Source organism: Mercenaria mercenaria, chromosome 13 (genome assembly GCF_021730395.1).
Source record: "Mercenaria mercenaria strain notata chromosome 13, MADL_Memer_1, whole genome shotgun sequence".
NCBI classification, from domain to species: domain Eukaryota; kingdom Metazoa; phylum Mollusca; class Bivalvia; order Venerida; family Veneridae; genus Mercenaria; species Mercenaria mercenaria.
In genome coordinates, this window is record NC_069373.1 from 47,514,791 (window position 1) to 47,540,570 (window position 25,780).

Genomic DNA, 25,780 nt, shown 5'->3' on the forward strand with positions numbered 1-25,780 from the left:
TATCTTCTCGTTTTGATTACCTGACTAAACTATTAATGATTTATTTTGAAAATTAGCTACGTTCTAATATATCATCCCATTTCAACCCAATCCTCGCCACTCGGTGAACAAAGTCAACCCCTCGTGCCTCATTGCACAGAAACAACTCCTCTTCAGTCATAAAACATTGTCAACTCCTCGTGCATCATTGCGCAAAGAAAACATTCCGTGACTCATTAAACATACTCAGCTTCTCTTAAAACACTGAGCATAGTCAACTTAATGTGCCTTGTTGCACAGAGACACTTCTCATGACTCATTTAACATTGTCAACAGTTTGTGCCTCATTGCACAAGGACAACTTCTCGTGGCTCATTCAACATAGTTAACTACTTGTACCTTACTGAACATCGTCTACTACTCGTTCCTCATTGCACAGAAAAACCTTCTCGTGACTGATTAAACATTGTCTACTCCTCATACCCCATTGCACAGGATAGACTTCTCGTGACTCATTAAGTATATTTTAGAGCTCATGCCGACTTGCACAGAAAACACTTGTTGTCACTCATTGAACATTGTCAACTCGTTGAGCTTCATTGCACAGGGAAGACTTTTCCTTACACGTTAAAGATTCAGAGAGTGAGTGAGTTGGGTTTTACGGCAAACTAACAAAGAAGGTCATATATCGCAGAACATTGAAGATAGTACACTACTCGTGACTCGTTGCACAGAGTCAACTCCCCGTGCGTCGTTGCAAAGAGAAAATATCTAGTGACTCGTTAAACATTGTCTATTTCTAGCGACTCGCTGGATATAGGATACTTCTCTTGCTTATATGCATACAGAAAAGTTTTCGAGATTCTTATTAAACTTCTCGTGACTCATTGCATGAAGAGACATTCACGTGACACATCTAACATAGTTCATGCCTTATGACATGTCGATCAGAGTCAACTCGTGTCTCACTGGATGAAATCATTTTCTTATGACTCATTATACAGCTCATGTATTGAAGCTTGTGTATAAAGAGCGCGTGTATATGAAGACGACCTGTTCTTAGTTCAAAGATTGTTTGACTGTATATTTATTTTTGTGTTACATTTCAGATATTGATGAATGTTTAGGGACGTCCCCATGCACAGGTCCAACGGCAGGTTGTGTGAACTCTGAAGGGTCTTACTCATGCACTTGTGGTTCCGGCTGGCAGCCGAACAATGACGAATGTGTCGGTAGGTTATACTCCAGCTTATCTTTATATATTGCCGTGTCATAAAAAGAATGAACGTTCATCATGAATGTTTTAGCATGGTGTAAGATGCCTAAATTTTTCGTTATTTTATCAATATTGACAACTCACCATGCCTCAATGAACAAAAACTACTGTGAGATCATTTAAATTCGCTGGCATGAAATTTCGCGCAAACGTGAAGAAGGACTGTTTCGCGCGGGCTTAAATTCGCACATTTTCAATTTTAGAAAGGGAAAATATAATAAAAAATAACAATAGCGCGGTCTTAAATTCGCGTATCGGTCCTAGCGCGAAATACGCGAAAATCCGTCCTACGCGAATAAAAATGATTTCACAGTACTTCTCGTGATTCATTGAACATAGTCAACTACTAGTACTTCATTAAATATTGCCTTCGTCTTGTGCCTCATTGTAAAGAGAAAATTACTCGTTGCTTATTGAAAATTGTTTACTCATCGTGCCTCATTGCACAGAGAAAACTTCTCATGACATATTAAATATTGGCAGCTCCTTGTGTTTCATTGCAAAGAGATAACTTCTCGTGACTCATAGAACATTGTCAGCCACTCGCGACAGGTTTTACAGAGACGTCTCTTCATGCCTCGTTGCACACTGAAAGCTTCTTGTAATTCATTGGATATTGTCTACTCCTAGTGCCACATTGCACAGTGAAAACTTCTCGTAACACCTTAAACACAGTAAACGCCTTTTGATTCAATGCGCAAGGACAGCTTTTTTTTGACCCATTTGAGGTTGTCAACTGCTCCTGCCTATATGCACGAAGACAACTTCTCATGACTCATTTAACATAACCAACTGTCACACATAATACATAGTCAACTACTCGTGACTCGTTGCACCGTTGACCCTGTGTATGTAAGGTGTATTTTTTTGTTGTTCAAGGACTAGTTTGATTAAACATGTATTTTATATATGATTACTGGTGTTGATGAATGAATTAGAGCAATTAAGTTTCACTTTAGCCGGTGATAGTTACAGTAAGGGTGTGACACTTTCCAGAACCTCCCATGAACAGACCTAATTAAACCGAGTCTATTGTTGTTGTTTTGTTTTTGTTTTGTGTTTTTTTCGTTCTTGATTGTTTGTTGTTGTTTGATTGTTTTCTGTACTTTCAATGGATGATCTTGGTGATTCTATTAACCTGTCGTATACGTATTATACAGGTGCTTTTGCAGGCTTATAAATGATATGAGTTTACCTGTTGCTTTTGTTTCAGATATTGTCAGTTGGTCGAAGGTTTGGCACGGCTAATCGTCACCTGTGTTAAACTTTTGCTTCCTTTTCACGTGTCATTGATTAACAAGGTGCTTGTACTGGCTTCATATCAACCTCTTTTCATATATTACATTTATTTCAGATGTCGTGGATTGCCCAGAATCTTGTCAAGGCCCGTCATCCACTTGTGCTGACCTTCCACTCGGGAGTTTTACTTGCAACTGTTCTGATCCTGGGTTCGAGCTAGATGAAAATGAAACAACATGCATAGGTAACTTGGATAAAACCTTAGATGCCATATTTTAAATTAGATGGTGAAATTATTTCGTTCTCATTTAAAGTACCTGACCAAACTATGAATGATTCATTTTGTAATTGTGAAGACATTATACATGTATATCTATTTTAAGCAGTGTACCACCTAGAATAAAGATAGGAACTCAAAGCGAAAAGTACAGTATCATCATCTTAGTACGCGTTGTAAATAGTCGCATTCTATGAGTGAATTGAATCATCATCTCTAGGTATATAAAACAGGACAATCTCGCTTGGAAACTTCGGAGGCACCGCATTCTCAAGTCTGAACGAAACGTTGTTTTAGGACCTATTGAATCTAGACGACAGCCTTTGGTGGCGCGTTTAACAAAGTCATAGCACTTCTCTGCTGTACCAGTCAAATGTTCACTAAACATGGAAAAATATCAAACAGAAACGGTTACATTCGAGTATATCAGACCCCTTTACCAAACTCCTAATCACTCATTGAACATAGTCAACTCCTCGTGTCAAATAGCACAGAGACAACTCCTAAAGCCTAAATGCATAGAAAACTTCTCGTCATTCATTTATCATTTTCAACTCCTTATACATCATTGCATGAAGAAAACTTCTTGTGACTCATTAAACATAGTCAGATTCTTTTGACTCAACGATCATAGTCAACTTCTCGTGACTCATTATACGGAGACAACTGCTCGTGCCTCGTTGACTTGAGAAACTTCTCATGACTCATTGAACATTGTCTATTCCTCGTGACTCATTGCACAGAAAAGAGCTTTTTAAGACTCATTAACATTGTCAAGTGCTTATGACTGATTGCCCAGGGAAAACTTCTCATGACTCATCCAACACAATCTACTCCTCGTAACTTATTGGCCCGCTCCTCGTGCTTCATTCTACAGAAGAAATTCTGACATGGTGATCATTTTTACTCCTCGGACCACATTGCAAAGAGTAAACTTCTCATCACTCATTTCAAATGTCTACTCTTCGTAACTCTTTGCACAGAAAGATACTTATAGTTACTCATTGAACACTGTCTACTCCTCGTACGTACCTAATTTCATAGAGTAAACGTCTCATGACTAAATAAGCATTTTCTTCTTGTGTCTCACTGAACGGAGTTAACACCTCCGGACGCACTGAACATTGTCAACACTTTCCGTTTCATTACACAAATATAACTTTTCGTTACTCATAGAAGATAGTCAACTACTCGTGACTCGTTGCACAGAGAAAACTCCCCGTGCGTCGTTGAGGGGAGTAAACATGTCTTGGCTCATTGAACATTGTCTAATCCTGGTGACTCATTGCACAGAGAAATTGCTCCTTAGTCCTGAAACATAGTCATCTCCTCGTGATTCATTACACAGGTTCAACGTTTCCTGACTAATCTAAGTTGTCAACCTTTCCTGCCTATATGCACGAAGACAACTTTACGTGCTTAATATAACATAGTCAACTCCTCCTGCCTAATGGCACAGAGACAATTTCTCTTGACACATTAGACATAGTCAACTGCTTTTGACTGTTTGCGACGTTAACCACATGTATATAGACTATGTATTTGTTGTTCAAAGACTAGTTTGACTGTAAATTTATTTTATATAATGAAATGTTTATAAACAAAAGATTTCGCTTAGGCTGGACCGTAATGGTAAGACATTTTCCAGTGCCTCCTAAGAACAAACCCAAATATACCGAGTCTATATTAGTTTTGCTTGGTTGTGCTCTGAACTTTCAATTGATGATAATTTCATTAAGTAATCGCTTATGTATATTCAAGATGCTTGTACAGGCTCGCAACCAACATGAGTTAATCTATTGCTTCGTTTCAAATACCGTCTATTGTTCTGATGCTTTTCAGGTATCGTAGAGAGTCCGTGTGCTTGTACAAATTGTAATTCATCTATATTGACCTAATATCTCTACTATCATTTCTGGTGTCATATATATTCAGAGTGCTTGCACTTGGTTCACTTCAAAGTTTTTTTATTTATGACTATTATTTCAGATGTCGTGGATTGCCCAGATGCTTGTCAAGGCCCTTCATCCACTTGTGTTGACTTTCCGTTTGGGAGTTTTACTTGCAACTGTTCTGATCCTGGTTACGAACTAACTGAAAATGAAACAGTATGCATAGGTAATTTGGATAAAACATTAAATGACATATTTTTAACTGAATAATGAAAATATTTGGTACTTGTTTTGATAACTTAACTAATCTATTACTGATTTATCTTGAAATTCAGTGACAACATTATACCTGCATATCTATTTAAACAGTAAACCAATTACCTCATGACGAAAAGTACAGTATCAGCATCTCAATACGACTCGGAACAAGTCGCCTACCATGAGTTAAATGAATCATCCGCTCAAGGTTCAGAGAACAGAACAAAAATCGCTTGGAAACTTTGGAGAGCGCCGCATTCTCAGCTCTGAATAAAACATTGCTTTAGAACCTATTTAACCGATACAGGCTTTGATGACACTTTTAACAAAGTCATTCCAGTCCTCTGTTGTACCAGTCAAATCTTCATTAAACATCGAGAAAACTCAAACAGAAACATTTATGTTCCAGTATAGCAGACCCCTTGAACTAACTACTCGTCACTCATTGAATATAGTCAACTCCTTATGCCTCATTGCACGGAAATAAAAAAACTCCTCCACTCATTAATCCTTGTCAAGGCATCCTGCATCATTGCACAAAGTAAACTTTCCGTGACTCATTAAATATAGTCAGCTTTTCTTTACTCACTGAGACATCTCCTCGTGCCTCAGTGCACAGAGACACTTCACTTGACTCATTGAACATTGTCTACTCCTATGGCCTCATTGCACAAAGAAAACTTCTCATGACTTATTCAACAAAGTCAACTACTCGTACATTGTCTACTTGTGCCTCATTGCACAGAAAAACCTGCTCGTGACTCATTGAATATTGTCTACTCCTCGTACCGCATTTTACAGAGTAAAGTTATCATGACTCATTAAATATTTCTACACCTCGTGCCTCAGTGCACAGAAAAAAAAACTTCTCGTGGCTCGTTCAACTTTTCGTGCTTATGTGTACAAAGACAACTACTCTAGACTGATATTCAACTCCTCGTGACTCAGTGCGCAGAGACAACTTCATGTGACATATCTAACACAGTTCAACTCTTTTGACACGTCGAGAGTCAACTCCTGTCTCATAGAAGTAAATCACTTTCTTATTACTCATCTGACAGAAACAGCTCCTGTATCTAAGCTTTGGTATGAAGTCCACATCGCTTTTGTTGTTAAAAGACTATTTGACTGATTATTTATTTTTGTGTTACATTTCAGATATTGATGAGTGTTTAGCGACGTCCCCATGCACAGGTCCAACGGCAGAATGTGTGAACTCTGAAGGGTCTTACTCATGCACTTGTGGTTCCGGCTGGCAGCTAAACAATGACGAATGTGTCGGTAGGTTATACCCAGCTTATCGTTATACATTGCTGTGTTACAAAACGCATGAACGTTTATCATAAATAGTTTACACGTGGTGTAAGTTGCCAAAACTTCTCGTTATTCATTCAACATTGGCAACTCACCATGCCTCAATGAACAAAAATTACTTCTCGTCACTTATTGAACATAGTCAGCCGCCACTCGTGACAGAATGCACAGAGACATCTCCTTTTGCCTCGTTGCAGAAGGAAAGCAGCTCGTGATTCCTTGAACATTGTCTACTTCTCGTGCTTTACTGTACAGAGAAATCTTCTGAAACACTGTCAACCCATGAACAACGTTTTCTGAGTCATTCGACGCTTATTACTCATTAGATATGGTAAACTACTCGTAACAAGTTGCTCCGTTGACCAAGTGTAAATAAAAACCTTTTTTTTATTTTTGTTCAAAGGCTACTTTGACTGAACAAGTATTTTGTGTAAGTGAATGGTTATGTGCAATACAGTTTCACTTAGGCCGGTGCTAGGGAACGTAATGATGTGACACTTTCAAGTACTTCCCATGAAAGGACTTAATTTACCCGAGTCGTATTAATTTCGCTTGGTTGTGTTCTGTACTTTTAATTGTGAACGTAATGATTTTATTAACCTACCACTTGCGTATTATCATGGTGCTTGTAAACGTTTTCCACCACAATGAATTAACCTGTTGCCTCCGTTTCAGGTATCGTCAATTGTTCTGATGCTTGCACAGGCTAATCGTCAAATGTGTTTACCTTTTGCTTCCTTTTCATGTATCATCGAGAGTCCAGGAGCTTGTAAAGATTGCAATCAATCTATATTGACCTAATATTGTCATAAAGTGTATTCGATTTTCAAGGTGCTTGCACTTGCTTCACACCAACATTGTTAGATATATTACTTTTATTTCAGATGCCGTGGATTGCCCAGATGCTTGTCATGGTCCGACATCCACTTGTCTTGATTTTCCGCCTGGGAGTTTTACTTGCAACTGTTCTGATACTGGTTACGACCTAGCTGATAATGAAACATCATGCATAGGTATCTTGGATAAACACTTTAATTATAACATTCTTAAACTTGATAGTGAAATTATCTTGTTTTCTTTTCGATTACCTGATTAAACTATTGATGATTTATCTTGAAATTAACTTCGTTCCAAAAAAGCAGCCCATTTTAACCAACTCCTTGCCACTCAGTGAACATAGTTGACTCCTCGTGCCTCAGTGCACAGAAACAACTCCTCTTCAGTTATAAAACATTGTCAACTCCTTGTGCATTATTGTACAACGGAAACATTCCTTGACACATTAAACATACTCAGCTTCTCTTGAAACACTGAGCATAGACAACTTAATGTGCCTCATTGCACAGAGACACTTCTCATGACTCATCTAACACTGTCAACTGCTTGTGACTTATTTCACAAGGACAACTTCTCGTGGCTCATTCAGCATAGTCAACAACTCGTACCTAATTGATCATCGTCTACTACTCGTTCGTCATTGCACAGAAAAACCTTCTCGTGACTTCTTGAACATTGTCTATTCCTCGTACCTAATTGCAAAGGATATACTTCTCGTGACTCATTTTTACACCTCGTGCCGCATTTCACATGGACGTTTTACTTCCTATTGTTCTAATCCTGGTTACGAGCCAGCCAATAATGAAACGACATGCATAGGTATCTTGGATAGAACCTTGAATGACATTTTTAACTGAAGAATGAAACTTCTTCGTGCTGATTTGATTACCTGGCTAAATTATAACTGATTCATATTCACATTAAGTGAAGACATTTTACCTGTATATCTATTTAAATCACTATACCGACTAGAATAATGACAGAGCCCCAACCGGAAAAGTACAGTTTAAGCATCTCAGTACGCATTGGAAACTCTCAGTTTCTAAGGATGAAATGAATCATCTGCTCCATGTACGTAGAACAGAACAATTTCACTTGTAAACTTTGGAGGGCGCCGCAATCTCAAGTCTGGGTTTAACATTACTTTAGAACCTTTTGAATCATGACAGCCTTTGATGACACTTTTACCAAATCAATGCACTCCTTTGTTGCGCCGGTTAACACTTCACTAAACGTTGAAAAATATCAAACAAGAACAGTTACGTTCAAAGATAGCAGCCCCTTTTAACTAACTCCTCGCTACCCATTGAACATTGTCTTCTCATACCTCATTTCAGAATAAATTACTCATTACTCAATAAACACTGTCTTTTCCCCGTGCCTCATTGTACAGAGTCAACTACCCGTGTCTCGACTCATTGCCCATAGACAAATTCCCCGTGCGTCTTTGCGCAGAGAAAACTTCTCGTGCCTAATTGAACATTTTCTAATTCTAGGGGCTCATTGCACAGAGAAAACTTCTCGTGACTCCTTAAACATTATCAACTCCTTGTGCCTCAATGCATAGGGACAAATTCTCCTTACTGATTCGACGTTGTCCTCTCCTCGTTTCTGTCTACATAGAGACAACTTCTGGAGACTTGAAATCAACTCCTCGTGTCTCATTGCACTGAAACAACTTCAGTTGACGAATTAAACACAGCCACCCTTTCTGATACATTGAACAGAACTCTTGACTCATTGAATCGAAACATTTTTTATGACTCATTGGACAGAAACAGCTCATGTATTTATGCTTGTGTATGAAGACCGCATGCATATAAAGACGTCTTTCTTTTTGTTGTTCAAAGTCTGTTTGACTGAACATTAATTGTATTTTGATGTTACATTTCAGATATTGATGAATGTTTAACAACGTCCCCATGCACAGGTCCAACGGCAGGTTGTGTGAACTCTGAAGGGTCTTACTCATGCACTTGTGCCTCCGGCTGGCAGGTGAACAATGACACATGTGTCGGTAGGTTATACTCAAGCTTATCGTTATGTATTGCTGAAGTGATTTTTAAGGTACTTGCACTTGTTCTTCTTTTTCTTTTTTTTATTTATTACTTTTATTTCAGATGTCGTGGATTGCCCAGGATAATCGTCACATGTGTTATCCTCTCGCTTCCATTTAGTGTGTCATCGATTTTGAAGTTGATTGCACTTGCTTCACATTAACCTGTTTTCATTAATTACCTTTTTTTCAGATGTCGTAGATTGCCCTTATGCTTGTCAAGGCCCATCATCCACTTGTGTTGACTTTCCACCTGGGAATTTTACCTGCAACTGTTCTGATGCTGGTTTCGAGCTAGGTAGAAATAAAACAACATGCATAGGTAACTTGGATAAAATCTTAAATAACATATTTTCTAACTGCATAATAAATGATTTCGTTCTCGTTTAAATTACCTGATAATTGCTGATACATCTTGAAATTTAGGGAAGACATTATATATGTATATCTACTTAAAGCAGTATTCTTCTTAAAATAATGACAGGACCTCTGGACGAAAAGTACAGTATCAGCATCTCAGTACGGATTTTAAGCAGTAAATTTCTTTCAATGAAATGAATCATTTGCTCAAGTTACATAAACAGAACAGTCTCGCTTTTTAATATTGGAGAGCGCCGAATTCTCAAGTGTGAATGAAATATTGCTTTAGGAAATGTTGAACTAAGACAGTCTTTGATGACGCTTTTAATGAATCGTCGCACTCCTCTGTTATAGCGGTCAACTGCTCACTTAACATGGCAAAAAAATCAAACGGAAGCACCTTCATTCCAACATACCAGTCCTTTTCAAGTAACTTCTCGCCACTATTGATCATAATCAACTCCTCATGCCTCATTACACAGAGACAATTCCTAGAGCTTCATTGCGTAGAAGCAACTCCTCTTTGTTCATTTAGCATTGTCGACTCCTCGTGCATCATTGCACAAAAAAAGCTTTTCGTGACTCATTACAAATAGTCAGCTTCTTTTGACTCAGTGAACAGAGTAAACTACTCGTGTCTCGTTGCACAGAGCCAACTCCTCGTGCCTTCTTCCTCAGAGAAACTTCTCGTGACTACTTAAACATTTTCTACTCCTCGTACTTCCTTACTCAGAAACAAACTTCTGTGACTAATTGAACATTGTCTACTCCTCGTACCTCATTGCACATAGAAAATGTCCCGTAATTAAATTAACATTGTCTACTCCCTGTGCCTCATTGTATAGAGTCATCTTCTCCTGACTCATTGAACACTGTCAACTCCTTGAACTTCATTGCACAAAGATAATGTTTCATTACTAATTGAAGATTGTCAACCACTCATGTCATTGCACAGATATAATTTCTCGTGCCTCGTTGCACAGGGAAAACATCTCGGGACTTCTTAAACATAGTCAACACCTTGTCCAAACTTCTCGTGACTTATTCGCCATTGTCAACTCCTCGTGTCAATATGCACAAAGACAACTTCTCGAGACTCATTGCACAGAGACAAGTTCGCGTAATGCATTAAACACAGTTCACACATTCTGACATATTGTACAGAGTCAACTCGTGACTCATAGAACAAAATCATTTTCTTATAACGCAGTGGACAGAAACTGCGCAGGTACTTAAGTTTGTGTATGAAGACCGCATGTTTATTAAGACGTGTTTTTTTTGTAGTTGTTGTTCAAAAATTATATAACTGAACATGTATTTTTGTGTTACATTTCAGATATTGATGAATGTTTAACGACGTCCCCATGCACAGGTCCAACGGCAGGTTGTGTGAACTCTGAAGGGTCTTATGCATGCACTTGTGCCTCCGGCTGGCAGTTGAACAATGACGAATGTGTCGGTATGTTATACTCCAGATTATTGTTATGCCTTACTGTGTTATAAAAAGCATAAATGTTCATTGTAAATGATTTACACATTGTGTAAGTTGCACAAACTTCTCGTGATTCATTCAATATTGACAACTCATCATGCCTTAATGAGAAAAGACTACTTCTCGTGACTCACTGAACATATTTAACTACCGTGACTCATTGAAAATTGTCTTCTTCTTGTGTCTCATTGTCCTGAGAAAACAGCTCTCGACTCGTTATACATTGTTTACACCTTGTGCTTTATTGCACAAAGAAAACGTTTTGTGACACGTTGCTCAGATATAACATCACGTGATTTATTGATCGTTGTCTGCTCCTATTGCCTCATTGCACAGAGAAAGCTTTACGTGACTCCGTCTACAACGAATGGCTCACGGCGCAGCGACAACGGTTGAGGACTCGTTCGACGTTGTCAGCTCCTCGTGACTAGTAAAACATAGTCAACTTCTCGTGCATCATTACAAAGGGAAAACTCCTCGTGACACATTTGGCATTGTCAACTACTTGTGACAAGTTGCGCCGTTGACCGCGTGTATATCAAGACTTCTTGTTTGTTGTTCCAAGACTAGAATGATTTAATATATATTTATATAAACTTTCAGATATTGATGAATGTTTAGGAACAATAGAGTTTATCATAGGCCGATGCCATTGATCGCTAGGGTGTGGCACTTTTCAGTACCTCCAATGGACAGGCCCAATTAAACCAAGTCTATATTTTTTTACTTGTTTGTGTTCTGCACTTTCAGTTGAGGATCCTAATGATTCTATTAACCTATCTCTTACGTACTATCCATGTGCAAAAACAGGCTCGCAACCCACATGCGATAACCTTTTGCTTTCGTTTCAGAATCGTCAATTGTTCTGGTACTTTTAAAGGGTTATCGTCACGTGTGTTAACATTTTGCTTCCTTTACAGGTATCGTTGAGAGTCTAGATGCTTGTACAGATTGCAATCTGTTTATGTTGACCTAATACTATCTGGCCAGGTGTCATAGAGATTTAAGGATCTTGCGATTTCTTCAACATCAGCTTTTATTTATTTTTTACTTTTATTTCAGATATCGTGGATTGCCCAGATTCTTGTCAAGGCCCGACATCCACTTGTGTTGACATTCCACTGGGGAGTTTTACTTGCAACTGTTCAGGTCCTGGTTACAAGCTAGCTGATAATGCAACAATATGCATAGGTATTTTGGATGAAACCTTTAAAGAAATTTTTACTGAATAATGAATCTATTTTGCTCTCGTTTTAATTACATGGGTTACTTATTACTCATTCTCCTTGAAATATATTGAAGACATTATACCTGTATATCTATTTAAAGCAGTGTACCACCTAGAATAAAGACAGGACCTCAGGACTACAAATACAGTATCAGCATCTCAGTACACCTTGGAACCAATCACTTTCTATGAACAGAATGAATCATCTGCTCAAGTTATATAGAACAATCTCAATTGGAAAATTTGAAGAGCTCCGCATTCTAAGTTCTAAACGAAACATTGCGTTGGGACCCACTGAACCAAGACAGCCTTTGGTGGAGCTTTTAACAAAATCATTGCACTTCTCGATTGTACCGGTCAACTCTTCAATAAACATTGAAAAAACACAAACACCTACGTTCCAATATACCAGCCCCCTTTAACAAACTCTTCGTTACTCATTGAACATGGTCTCATTCTTGTACCTCATTTCAGAGTAAACTTCTCGAGACGCAATAAACATTGTGTTCTCCCCGTACCTATTTGAATGTAGTCAACTTATTATCATATCAACTTAAAACTCAATGAACATTATCAGCTCCTTGTCCTTCATTGCACAAAAATACCTTTTCTCCTATCAGTGAAAATAGTCAACTACTCGTGACTCGTTGCACAGGGACTTGTTGCGTCGTTGCGCAGAGAAAACGTCTCTTGAGTTATTGACCATTTTCTAGTGCCTCATTACACAATGAAAACTTCATGTGATTCCTTAAACAAATCAACTCCTGGTGCATCAATGCACAGGGACTAATTTCCGTGACTCATTCGACGTTGTCAACTCCCAGTGCCTATATACACATCCTAGTGCCTATATACACAAAGACAACTTCCATGCACGGAGAAAATTGCTCGTTACTCATTGAAATTTGCCTACTCCTCGTGCTTCATTGCACAGAGAAAACTTCTCGTGACCCATTAAACATTGTCAACTCATTGCGCTTCATTGCACAATGGTAAATTCTCGGGACTAAGAAAATACACTGTAGTATATACACAAAGACAATTTCTCGAGACCTTGGATTTATGAACACATTGCACAGAGACGACTTCACGTGACGCATCAATCACAGTTCACCCATTATGACACAACGAACAGAGTGCACACGTGACTCATTGAACAGAAACACTTTCGTATAACTCGTTGGACAGAAACTGCGCAGGTATTTAAGCTTGTGTATGAAGGCCGCTTGCATATGAGGTGTGTTTTTGTTTTTCAAAGTCTGTTTGACTGAGCATGTATTTTGATGTTACATTTCAGATATTGATGAATGTTTAATGACGTCCCCATGCACAGGTCCAACGGCAGGTTGTGTGAACTCTGAAGGGTCTTACTCTTGCACTTGTACCTCCGGCTGGCAAGTGAACAATGACACATGTGTCGGTAGGTAATATTCCAGCTTATCTCTATGTATTGCTATGTTAAGGAAGCATGAATGTTCGTCATAGATATTTTACACATTGTGTAAGTTGCCCAAACGTCTCGTTATTCATTCAACATTGACAACGCATCATGCTTTAATGAACAAAGATTACTTCTCTTAATTCATTGAACATCGTCATCTACATATACCTTAGTGAACATTGCCTACTCCTCGGGCCTCAATGCACGTTGTCAACTCCTCGTGCCTATATACATAAAGATAATTTCAATGCACGGAGAAAATTGCTTGTTACACATTGAAAATTGTCTACTCCTCGTGCTTCATTTCTTAGAGAAAACTGTTCATGACCCATTAAACATTGTCAGCTCATAGTGCTTCATTGCACAAAGATAATTTCTCGGGACTCAGAAAATAAACTGTAGTCAGCCACTCGTGACCCGTTTCACAGAGACAACTCCTCCTGCCTCGTTGCACAGGGAAAACATCTCGTGATTCATTGAACTTTATTTGCCCCTAGTTTATCATTGCACAGAGAAACATTCTCGTTGCACTTAGACAAGGTCTAACTAAACTAAAGGAACCAGCGTGGGAGCCATCTGGTCTAGTCGCGTAATGGCTGCCAGGTATTTGAACACTAATTTTTCACTTGGCATGGCAACAGAGGTCTAAATTGAGGCTAGTTTTTGTTTAAATTTCATTGTGGATGTATTGTTTACATTTTGGTAGGAAAAATGGGAGAGCAGGTTGTATTTGGTGAAGTCAAGCTCAATTTTAGTATGAGTAGTACTTCCAGGTCACAGCAGTGTGATTTTGATGTCAGTTTACAGTAAGTAAATGTGACCAGAGAAATCTCTCTTAGAAGATACATGACCCCTACTTTTCTCTTCATTTTATATCAGTTTTATCATAACTCTTTAAAATGAGGTAAGGATTTGTTCTCTGAAATGGGTCTAGCTATGTTTGGTAGCTCTTTGAAAAAGGTCAGTTTTATATAGAATATATAGGGAAAACTATTTAGGCTATTGTGACCACAACGTTTCACAACTCATTGGACGTTGTCAACTCCTCATGCCTATATGCCCGTAGACTAGTTAACCATGGTCAACTCCTAATCACTCATTTCACAGGGATAACGTTTCATGTCTCATTTGAGGTTGTCAAGTCCTCGTCCAAAGACAACTTCTCGTGACTAATTCAAAAAAGTCGACCCTTCGTGCATCATTTCACAGAGACATTTTTCGTGACAAATTAGATATTGTCAGCTACTTGTGAAAAGTTGTGCCGTTCACCACGTGTATATAAAGACTATTTTTGTTGTTAGAAGACTAGTTTAATGTAACATGTATTTTATATACGATTCCAAATATTGGTGAACGTTTATGAACAGCAGAGTTACACTTAAGCCGGTGCTAGTGACCGTAAGGGTGTGCAAATTTCCTGTACCTTCCATGAACAGACCTAATTAAACAGTGTCTATATCATTTTGCTTCTTTGTGTTCTGCACTTTCAATTGATTATCTTAATGATTTTATTAACCTATCGCTTATGTATTATCCAGCTGCTTTTACAGGCCCGCAAACAACGTGAGTTAATCTATTCCTTCCGTGTCAGGTATTGTCAATCGTTCTGATGATTGTTCATTAACCTTTGCTTCCTTTCCAGGTATCGTCAAGAGCCAAGGTGCTTATACAGATTGCAACCCATCTATATTGACATAATACTATAATTTTAGGTGTTATCGATTTTCAAGGTGCTTGCACTTGCTTCACGTCAACCTTTATTTTATTAAATTTATTTCTTTTACTTCAGATGTAGAGGATTGCCCAGATGCTTGTCAAGGTCCGTCATCCACTTGTGTTGACTTTCCACCTGGGAGTTTTACTTGCAACTGTTCTGATCCTGGTTACGAGCTAGATTATAATGAAACAACATGCATAGGTATCTTTGATAAAACTTTTAATGACATTATTGGTAACTAGATAATGAAACTATTTCCATCTCGTTTTGATTACCTGAAAAATCTATTACTGATTCATCTTGAAAATTATTGAAAACATTATACCTGTATAATTATATATTTAAAGCAGTATACCACTAAGAGTAAAGACAGAACCTCGGGACAAAAGTAGAGTATCAGCAGCTCAGTACGCGTTGAAAGCAGTCACATTCTATGAATGAAATGAATCATCTGCTCAAGGTACATTAACAGAACAATATCATTCTCAAGTCTGAATGAAACATTACTTTACGACCTATAAAACCAAGACAGCTTTGATGACGCTTTTAACAAAATCATTGCACTCCTCTGTTGTACCTGTCAACTGTTCAGTTAACACGGAAAATTGTCAAACTGAAACAGCCGTGTTCAAGCAGAGCAGCCCCTTCAATCACCTACTTGTAAAAAAGACAACTCCTCATTGCATACACAAAGCTCCTCTTCACTCATTAAATACTTTCAACTTCTCGTGCATCATTGCAAAAAGACAACTTTTTTTGACTCAATAAACAGTCAGCTTCTCTTGACCCACAGAAGAGATAAAGGTCAACTACTCGTGACTCGCTGCACTGAAACAACTCCTCATGCCTCGTTGCACAGAGAAACTTTTCGTGACTCAATGAACATTGTCTTCTCCTCGGGCGGCAAATACAACTTCTCATGACTCATTTAACATTGTCTGCTTATGACTCGTTTCACAGGGACATGTTCTGACTTATTCCAAAAAGTCAACAACTCGTACCTCATTGAGCATTGTCTGCTCCTAATGCCTCACTGCACAGAAAAATAATTCTCGTTCCTCATTGAAAATTGTCTTCTCCTCGTCCGTCATTGCACAGAGTAGAGTTCTCGTGATTCAATAAACATTGTCGACCTCTCGTTCCTCATTGTACAGTGTCCACGTTTTGTGACTCATTGAACATGCAGATATTACTTTTCGTTACTCATTGAAGATAGTCAGCTACTTATGACTTGTTGCACAGAGATAACATCTCGCGACTCATTGAAAATTGTCTAATCCTCTTACCTCATTCCACATAGAAAACATCTTGTAACGCCTTAAACGTAGTCGACGCCTTGTTCCTCATTACACAGGGAAAACCTCTCGTGTCGCATTCAACGTTGGTTACCTTCTCGTGCCTATATGCACAAAGTCCACTTTTCGTCACTCATAGTGAACTCCTTCCTCAAATACAACATCTCATGACGCATTAAACACAATTAACCCCTTTTGACACAACGAACAGTGTCAGATCGTAACTATTTGAACAGAATCATTTTCTTATGACTCACTGGACGGAAACAGTTCAGGTATTTAAGCTTGTGTATGAAGACCGTATGTATATAAAAATATTTTTTGTTGTTCAAAGATTATTTAACATGTATTTTTGTGTTACATTTCAGATATAAATGAATGTTTAACGACGTCTCCATGCACAGGTCCAACAGCAGATTGTGTGAACGCTGAAGGGTCTTACTCATGCACTTGTGACTCCGGCTGGCAGGTGAACAATGACACATGTGTCGGTAGGTTATACTCAAGCTTATCGTTATGCTTTGCTGTGTTATAAAAAGCGTTAATGCTCGTCATAAATATTTCAAACATTGTGTAAGATGTCAAAACTTCTCATGATTCATTCAACATTGACAGCTCCTCATGCTTCAATGCACAGAGCCTATTTTTGTGATTCGTTGAATATAGTTAACTACTTGTACCTCATTAAACACTGCCTACTCCTCGTGCCTCATTGCACAGAGAAAATTACTCACGACTCATTCAACGTTACCTATTCCTCGTGCCTCATTGCACAGAGAAAATTATTCATGACTCATGTAGACATAGTCGTATTCTTGTGAATCATTGCACAGGGACAACGTTTCGTTACTCATTCAACGTTGTCAACTCCTCGTGCTTATATGCACAACTTCTTGAGATTCGTTTAATATAGTCAACTTTTCGTGCCTCATTATACGGAGATAAGTTCTCGTGAAATATTTGATATAATCAGCTACTCGTGACAAGTTGCATTTTTTATCATGTGTATGTAAGACATAGTCTGTTTTATTTTTGCTTCGGTTTATTCAGTACTTTCAGTTGAATATCTAAATGATTTTATTAACCATTCGCTTAGGAATTATCCAGGTGTTTGTACAGAGTTAACCTATTTCTTCGTTTAAGGTTTTCTCAATTGTTCTTATGCTTGTACAAGCTAATTTTCACATGTCTTAACTTTTTTGCGTCCTTTTCAGGTATCATCGAGAGCCAAGGTGCTAAAACAGATTGCAACCCATCTATATTGATCTAATACTATAATTTCAGGTGTAACCGATTTTCAAGGTGCTTACACTTGCTTCACGTCAACCATTTTTGATTTATTCCTTTTATTTCAGATGCCGTGGATTGCCCAGATGCTTGTCAAGGTCCGTCATCTACTTGTGTTGACCTTCCACCTGGGAGTTTTACTTGCAACTGTTCTGATAATGGTTACGAGCTAGCTTATAATGAAACAGTATGCATAGGTATCTTGGAAAAAAATTTAAATGACATTTTTAACTGGATAATGAGATTATTTGATAGCTGCTAAACTGCTACTGATTCATCTTGAAATTTAGTGAAGACATTATTACTGTATATCTATTTAAAGCAGTAATCCACCTAGAATAAAGACAGGACCTTATGATGAAAAGTAAAGTATCAGCATTACAGTACGGTTTAAAAACAGAAACCTTCTAGGAATGAAATGAATCATCTGTTCAATGTACATATATCAGGACAATCTCGCTTGGAAACTTATGAGTCTGAATGAAATATTGCTTAAAGTCCTATTGAACCAAGACAGCCTTTGATGACGATTTTTATACAATTATTGCATTCCTCTGTTGTAACTGTCCACTATTCACTTACATGGAAAGAGATCAAACAAAAGCAGCTACGTTCCGACATAGCATCCCCTTTCATCTAACTTCTCATCACTCATTTAACCTGATCAACTCATCGTGCCTCATTGCTCAGAGACAATTCCTAGAGCCTCATTGCATCGAAACAACTCGTCATCACTCATAAACATTGGCAACTACTTGTGCATCATTCGACAAAGAAAGCTTTCCTTGACTCATTAAACGGACAGAGAAATTTCTCGTGACTGATTGAACATTGTCTACTTCTCGTGCCTCATTGCACAGAAAAATCTTCATTGACCCAGTGAACATTGTACGCTCCTCGTGCCTCATTGCACAAGGGCAACTTCTCGTGACTCATTAATGCTGTCAACTCCTTGTCCTTCATTGCACAGATATAACCTTGCTTATTGATGATATCATACCACTTATGACCCGTTGCACAGTGACAACTCCTTGTGCGTCGTGACTCATTGAACATTGTCTAATCCTAGTGCCTCATTGCACAAAGGAAAATTCTCGTGACTCCTTATTATAGTCGTGACTCATAGTCAAATCCTCGAGACTCATTTCTCAGAGACAACTTCACGTAACGCATTTAATACATCTCATCCCTTATGACACATAGAACAGAGACAACTCGTGCATCATTGAACAGAATCATTCCCTTATGATTCATTGGACAGAAACAGCTCTTGTATTTTAGCTTGTGTTTGAAGACCACATGTATATAAAGACGTCTGTTTGGTTGTTCAAAGACTGTTTGACAAAACATGTATTTTTATGTTACATTTCAGATATTAATGAATGTTTAGCGACATCCCCATGCACAGGTCCAACGGCTGAATGTGTGAACTCTGAAGGGTCTTACTTATGCAATTGTGCCTCCGGTTTCCAATTGAACAGTGACGAATGTGTCGGTAGGTTATACTTCAGCTTATCATATACATTGCTGTGTCATGAAAAGCATAAATGTTTGTCATATATGTTTTACACATGGTGTAAGATGTCCACTTTTCTCGTGATTTGTTAAAATTGTCAACTCCTTGTGCTTTATTCCACAGAGATAACTTGTCGTGACTCATATAACATAGTCAGCCACTCGTAACCCGTTGCACAGAGACAACTCCTCATAAAAACACCTCGTGATTCATTGAATATTGCCTACTCCTAGTGCCTCATTGCACAGGGAAAGCTTATCGTGACTCCTTAAACATCGTCAACGCCTTGTGACTAATTGCACAGGGACAACGTTTCGTGACTCATTCGACGTTGTCCACTCCTCGTACGTTTATGCAGAAAGACAACTTCTCGTGACTAATTTACCATAGTTAACCTACAAACCCCTCTTGCCTCGTTGCACAGGGAAGACATCTCGTTATTCATGGAACATGGTCTGCTCCTGGTGCCTCAGTGCACAGAGAAAACTTCGCTTGACTTTTTACACATAGTCAACTCCTTGAGACTCATTGCAGAGGGACAAATGAACAATCTCACTTCGAAACAAAGGAGAGCGTCGCATTCGTATGTCTGAATGAAACATTGCTTTAGGATCTATTGAACCAAGACAGCCTTTAATGAAGCTTTTAACCAAATCCTTGCACTCCTCTGTTGCACCGGTCAACTGTTCACTAAACATGGAAAAAGATCAAACCGAAACAGATACGAGCCAACATAGCAGCCCCCTTCACTCAACTCCTCCTCACTTTTTGAACATAGTCAGCTCTTCGTGACTCACATAGTCAACAAATCGAGGCTCGTTGCACAGAGAAACTTCTCGTGACTCATTGAAGATTGTCTCCTCCTCTTGCCTTATTGCACAGAGAAAACTTATCATGATTCATTCAATATTGTCATCTGCTTGTGACTCATTGCACAGGGACAACTTTTCGTGACTCATTGAACATAGTCAATTATTCGTACCTCATTAAACATTGTCTATTCGCGTGATGAAATGATGAAATTGAATACATTTGGCTCTATGTAAACAGTTGCAAAGAAATTATTCCACATGGTGTTCGCCAGTTCGTCAACAGCTGCAGAAAATGGGAGACCGGAATAGTCATTAACTTAAGTACTTAAGCATAGGTTTTAAAGCAAACACCTGGGACTTTGAATATTTTATTTAGCATTAGGAGATTCGCTCCCCCCCCCCACCCCCCAGCCAAGCTGAGTATGCTGTAAGTGGAGGGTACTCTCTAAAACTAAAGTGTCAAACGGGTTGCTGGTTTCATACAGGCCAGGTAGATACTTAATTGTCTCTGAATGGGCTTCGACATGAAGTGACCATGCATACAGTGATTAAAGTATACACTTGGCACTGGACATTTCCGAATTAAGACGAAGACGAATACAGAGGTCGGAGAACATGACAAATTGGGGGGCGTCTCAATGTATTTTTATTCACAGTATGTGTATCTTTATTTTTTTTACTGAATGCTGGAAACTCATTTAAAAGATAAACACCTTCAGTTTTAATATCTTTATGTAATACATATCGCATTTGAGTCCGAGTTTGGAACACCTTACTCCCGAAGAAGCTTTGGAATTTCATTTCGGATGAAACATCGAAAATCCATTTCATTTTCACGAATTATCATGGCCACTTCGTCGTTGAATGTTTCAGTAGCGTTGGTTGTGGTACAGCTTACTGCGGTGCTACTGGTTGCGATGTCACTGGCTTCTTTGCAGTTTGATGTGGTACTACTGGTTGCGGTACCATTGGCTGCATTGCAACTTGCTGCGGTACTGCTGTCTGCGGTACCACTGGCTGCCTTGCCGCTTGCTGTGGTGCTGCTAGCTGAGATGCCACTACCTTGCCGGTAGTTGTACTGCTAATTGCTATCGTGCTGGCAGTGGTGCATCTACTTCATCGTGATCAGAAACGCTCGATAGTTGGCTAGCTGCAGCATCTCGTCTAGACCAGCATCATTTCTGACATCGGCTGCCAAAGGCCCAGGTCTTGGTGCATCCTGACAGTCATTTTGAGAGATTAATCGTCGCTACAGTTGTCTGATTTTGCCTACTGCATTTCTGAAAAAGACAAGAACTATTCCAATATACAATTACATTGTATTTTATTTATGCAAAGATGTATAACATAATATGTTAAGGGAACACAGATTATTTGTTAAAATTTAAAGAGAATAAAAAGAGTAAATTACTAATCGCTTATTTGTGAATTAAGTGAGAAAATTGATAAGCAGACAGATATACGGAATAATTGCTGGATGCGGGAACAGTATTGAAGGACGCGACGGACGGACGGGCGTATGCATAGACATAGAGAAATACAAAAAGCACATAACTTATTTCAAGGTCTTGAATATTATCTGGCCTTTGTTTAACAAGTCCGCTCCGCTTAGTAGGTGCAATAGATGGTACTTCTCATGAAATGTACAAACCATCTGTAGAACCACAGGAGCAGTACTTTCCAGGTCATAGACAATACCACGTGATTCATTCCCAAGCCATCGTTGATACCTCTGTATTAATTAGGTACACTGAATGTAGGTTATAGGTCACCAGAATGACGCACAACAATTCCGGTTAATGCATCAAATCGGATTTGACTTGCCATTTCCCGAGCAATGTTTTCTCTTAGAGGGGGTGGGGGGATAAGATATATCCAAACGAGCATCTTGTCATGACGCCTTATTTCAGCACACAACTAAGACGTAAACGAGTACGTCAGCGGTGAAAGTGTCAGAAACTAAATCGTTCTATAAAACAGTATAGGGTATTGTCGAGCAGGCTATCGCTGAAATGAAGTGTTGTAAGGCAGTGTCAGCGAAGGTCAGTATAACCACGGGTTGTTCCGGTATCTGTGCTGGGCTTGTTTGTCGACGCAAAATTATTAACTAATTAATTATTAACTACTGATACGCCACTGTTGTTATATATTTACAAATACAAATGATTTTGAAACGACCCCTCGTTATCACCTGTCTTCGACCTCCGTGTTCGTCTTCGACTTAATTCGGAAATGTCCACTAGAGAGTAGTATGAGACGAACTTGAATAGGATAGAGGCTAAAAAGGCAAATCAATAGGACTATAACAAATAATACAGATCGAAACATTAATTAAACATGAAGTTATTTAGTCTATGATTTCAGATCATGTTTACAATCTTTTTCTCTTAATCATAAGCTAAGAAGCTTAAAGAAAGGTCAACACAAGCAGATGACGGGCCTTGACAAGCATTTGGGCAATCCACGACATCTGACATAAAAGTACTGAATGCTAGTTTGGTTTTATAAAGGCTAAGACTACCTCTAGGTTAATTTCTATGTGTTTACAACTTTAAACAGATAGGGTTTGCAGCAATACTTAGGATGATGCATTTAGTTGAACAGACATTAATCTAAGACACTATGACTAGGTTTGAAACTGATATTTGTTTAAAAAATTCAGTTTGAAGTAGTCACTTGGTTTAATGCATTTAGTTTATATCTGGCATTCGTCTGAGAATATGGTTTGAAGCTAATACCTTTCGAAACAATAGCCAATAAAACAATATGTTTTGGTTGGCAGAGGATATGACGGACGATAACTTGAGCACATTTGGGCCAAGGATCACGAAACTTAAAAGGGAGGTTGATGAAGGGGCTGTATTGTTTTGCTGATCGTCGGTCGGTCTGTATGTCGGTCGGTCGGCCGATTGGTCCGTAGACCAATCACTTTCCGGGTGATAACACAATAACGCTTGAGCCTAGGATCATGAAAGTTAATAGGGAGGTTGGTCATGACCAGGAAATGACCCTTTTCATTTTGACATCAGTAGGTCAAAAGTCAAGGTCACAGAGACCAGGAACAGAATTATTGCTTTGAGGTCATTACGTCAAACGTCCAGTGCACAATGACCAAATAATTTTTGTTCCTTGTGCAGTTACTGAGTACATCAAGAGAGAGATTTCGTGTTCTACGAGCTCTTGTTAAAATAGGTATGATCTCTTTATATAGAAATAAACAAATGTGTAGACAAATGTTATGCTGTTTCTTACGTGATTGGTGCTCTGGTGACTTACTAAATGTGTGTGAAATCTGTTTATACATATATGAATTAATGAATAAATTTTATTTGGAATGTTTTGCTTTACTGCTTCTCTTATTCGTTATTAAATTTGTTTTATTTCTATTTTCAGATATAGACGAGTGCTCAGGAAACCCTTGCACAGGTCTTACCTCTTCTTGTGCAAATACCCTTGGGAGTTTCTACTGTTTCTGTGGCTTAGGATTTGAACTAAAATCTCCGACAACATGTGGAGGTACACTGAATTAGAAGTAATAATGTTTTATGATGATATTATGATAACAGTAACAAAATGGATGTACCATTATCCAACCAAACTTATACAAAGAAACAGATACACAGAAAGTTACGACCGTGCCTTGGTAATATGTAGTAGTGTGTGGAGACTTTGTAAGTACTATTAAATTGTATCTGCATTAAATGTGCCTGTGTTGTTAGTTTTGGTGCTCTGGAAGCTTTTTGTAAGTAAAGTTGTGTTATTGCGGCCGTCTCTAATGATGTAATAAGTAGTGGTGTGGTCCGTTTAGGTTTTCAAAGCATGTTAAAAGTGCATTTCTTGCTTTACAACTGTTCCAAAGCACTTATTCAGTACTTTTATTTCAGATGTCGTAGATTGCCCAGATGCTTGTCAAGGCCCGTCATCCACTTGTGTTGACCTTCCACCTGGGAACTTTACTTGCGACTGCACTGATCTTGGTTACGAGCTAAATTATAATAAAACAAAATGCATAGGTAACTTGGATAAAACCTGAAATGACATTTTTTTTAACTGGATAATGAAATTATTTCGTTCTCGTTTTGATAACCTAACTAATCTATTACTGATTAATCTTGAAATTTAGTGAAGACGTTATACCTGTTTATTTATTTAAAGCCCCATACCGCTTAGAATAAAAAAAACAGGGCCTCCTGAAGAAAATTACAGTATCCGCAGTCGCCTTCTATAAATAAAATGAATCACTTGCTCAAGGCACATAGAACAGAACAATCTCACCTGGGAACTTTGGTGAGCGCCGCATTCTCAAGTCTGAATGAAATTTTGCTTAAGGATCTATTGAACCAAGATAGCCTTTGATGACGCTTTTAACAAAATCATTGCATTCCTCTGTTGTACCGGACAACTGTTCACTTAACATGGAAGAAAGATCAAACAGAAGCATTTACGTTCCAACATTTCAGCCTCCTCAAACCAACTCCTCGTCACTATTTGAAAATAGACAACTCCTAGAGCAGCATTCATAGAAACAACTTATCTTCACTCATTAAACATTGTCAACTCCTTGTGCATCATTGTACATAGAAAACATTCCGTGACTCATTAAACATAGCTTCTCTTGACTCACTAAGCATAGTCGACTACTCGTTGCACAGAGACAACTCGTCGTGCCTCTTTGCACAGAGAAACTTCTCGTGACTCATTGAACATTGTTTACTCCTCGTGCTTCACTGCACAGAAAAACTTCTCATGACTCATTTAACAATTTCAACGGCTTGTGAAGCATTTTGTAAGTAAAATTGTGTTATTGCGGTCATTTTTTAATCTTGTAATATGTTGTGGTCCGCTGAGGTTTGACTCAAGGCACAGAGACAGCTCTTGTTTACGAATTGCACAGAGTTAGCTCTTGTTTACTCATTGCAACGTGTCAACCATTGTTTACGCATTGTATAGTGCCAACTCTTGTTTACTTATTGCATAGGTCATCCCTTGTTGACACATTGCACAGAGTCAACTCTTATTAACTCATTGAACAGAGGCAGACGTTTGGGGGGAATTTAACAATGTCAGCTCGTCAGGACGTGTTGTACAGGTTCAACATTTCTAGAAACACTGTACAGTTTTAGCTCTTCAAGAGACTTTGAACGCTGTCAAGTTAATATCATATCCTCAGGACACATCGAACAGCCAAGTTTGCAAGAAGCATTAAAAGTCAAATTCATATAAAAGATTAAACGCAATTTAAGTCGTTAGGATTCATTCAATAGATATTACATTCTTGATAAAATGGGCAGAGTGTATTGTTCAAGAGATAGTCAACACAAAATGATGAAATTGAATTCATTCGATCCTAAATAAAGAGTTGCAAAGAAATTACTCCACATGATGTTCGCAAGTCCGTCAACAGCTGCAAGAGATAGGAGACTAGAAAAGTCATTTACTAAATTACTTTAACGGAAACATCTTGGACTTTCAATATTTTATTTAGCATTAGGAGATCTCCCAGA

General features: G+C 38.4%; 1 protein-coding gene across 1 annotated transcript in view; it reads left to right on the forward strand.

The window, feature by feature from the left end:
• LOC123530350 (fibrillin-2-like) overlaps nt 1-17,931 on the forward strand; it is a 43,063-nt gene extending 25,132 nt beyond the window's left edge. The window contains exons 16-27 of the mRNA XM_053520875.1: nt 1,089-1,211; nt 4,761-4,889; nt 6,080-6,202; nt 7,120-7,248; nt 8,967-9,089; nt 9,322-9,450; nt 10,825-10,947; nt 12,043-12,171; nt 13,506-13,628; nt 15,439-15,567; nt 17,030-17,152; nt 17,876-17,931. Coding sequence (XP_053376850.1) covers nt 1,089-1,211; nt 4,761-4,889; nt 6,080-6,202; nt 7,120-7,248; nt 8,967-9,089; nt 9,322-9,450; nt 10,825-10,947; nt 12,043-12,171; nt 13,506-13,628; nt 15,439-15,567; nt 17,030-17,152; nt 17,876-17,931 — 1,439 coding nt within the window. The remainder of the gene's footprint in view (nt 1-1,088; nt 1,212-4,760; nt 4,890-6,079; nt 6,203-7,119; nt 7,249-8,966; nt 9,090-9,321; nt 9,451-10,824; nt 10,948-12,042; nt 12,172-13,505; nt 13,629-15,438; nt 15,568-17,029; nt 17,153-17,875) is intronic.
• Nucleotides 17,932-25,780: the final 7,849 nt, after the last annotated feature.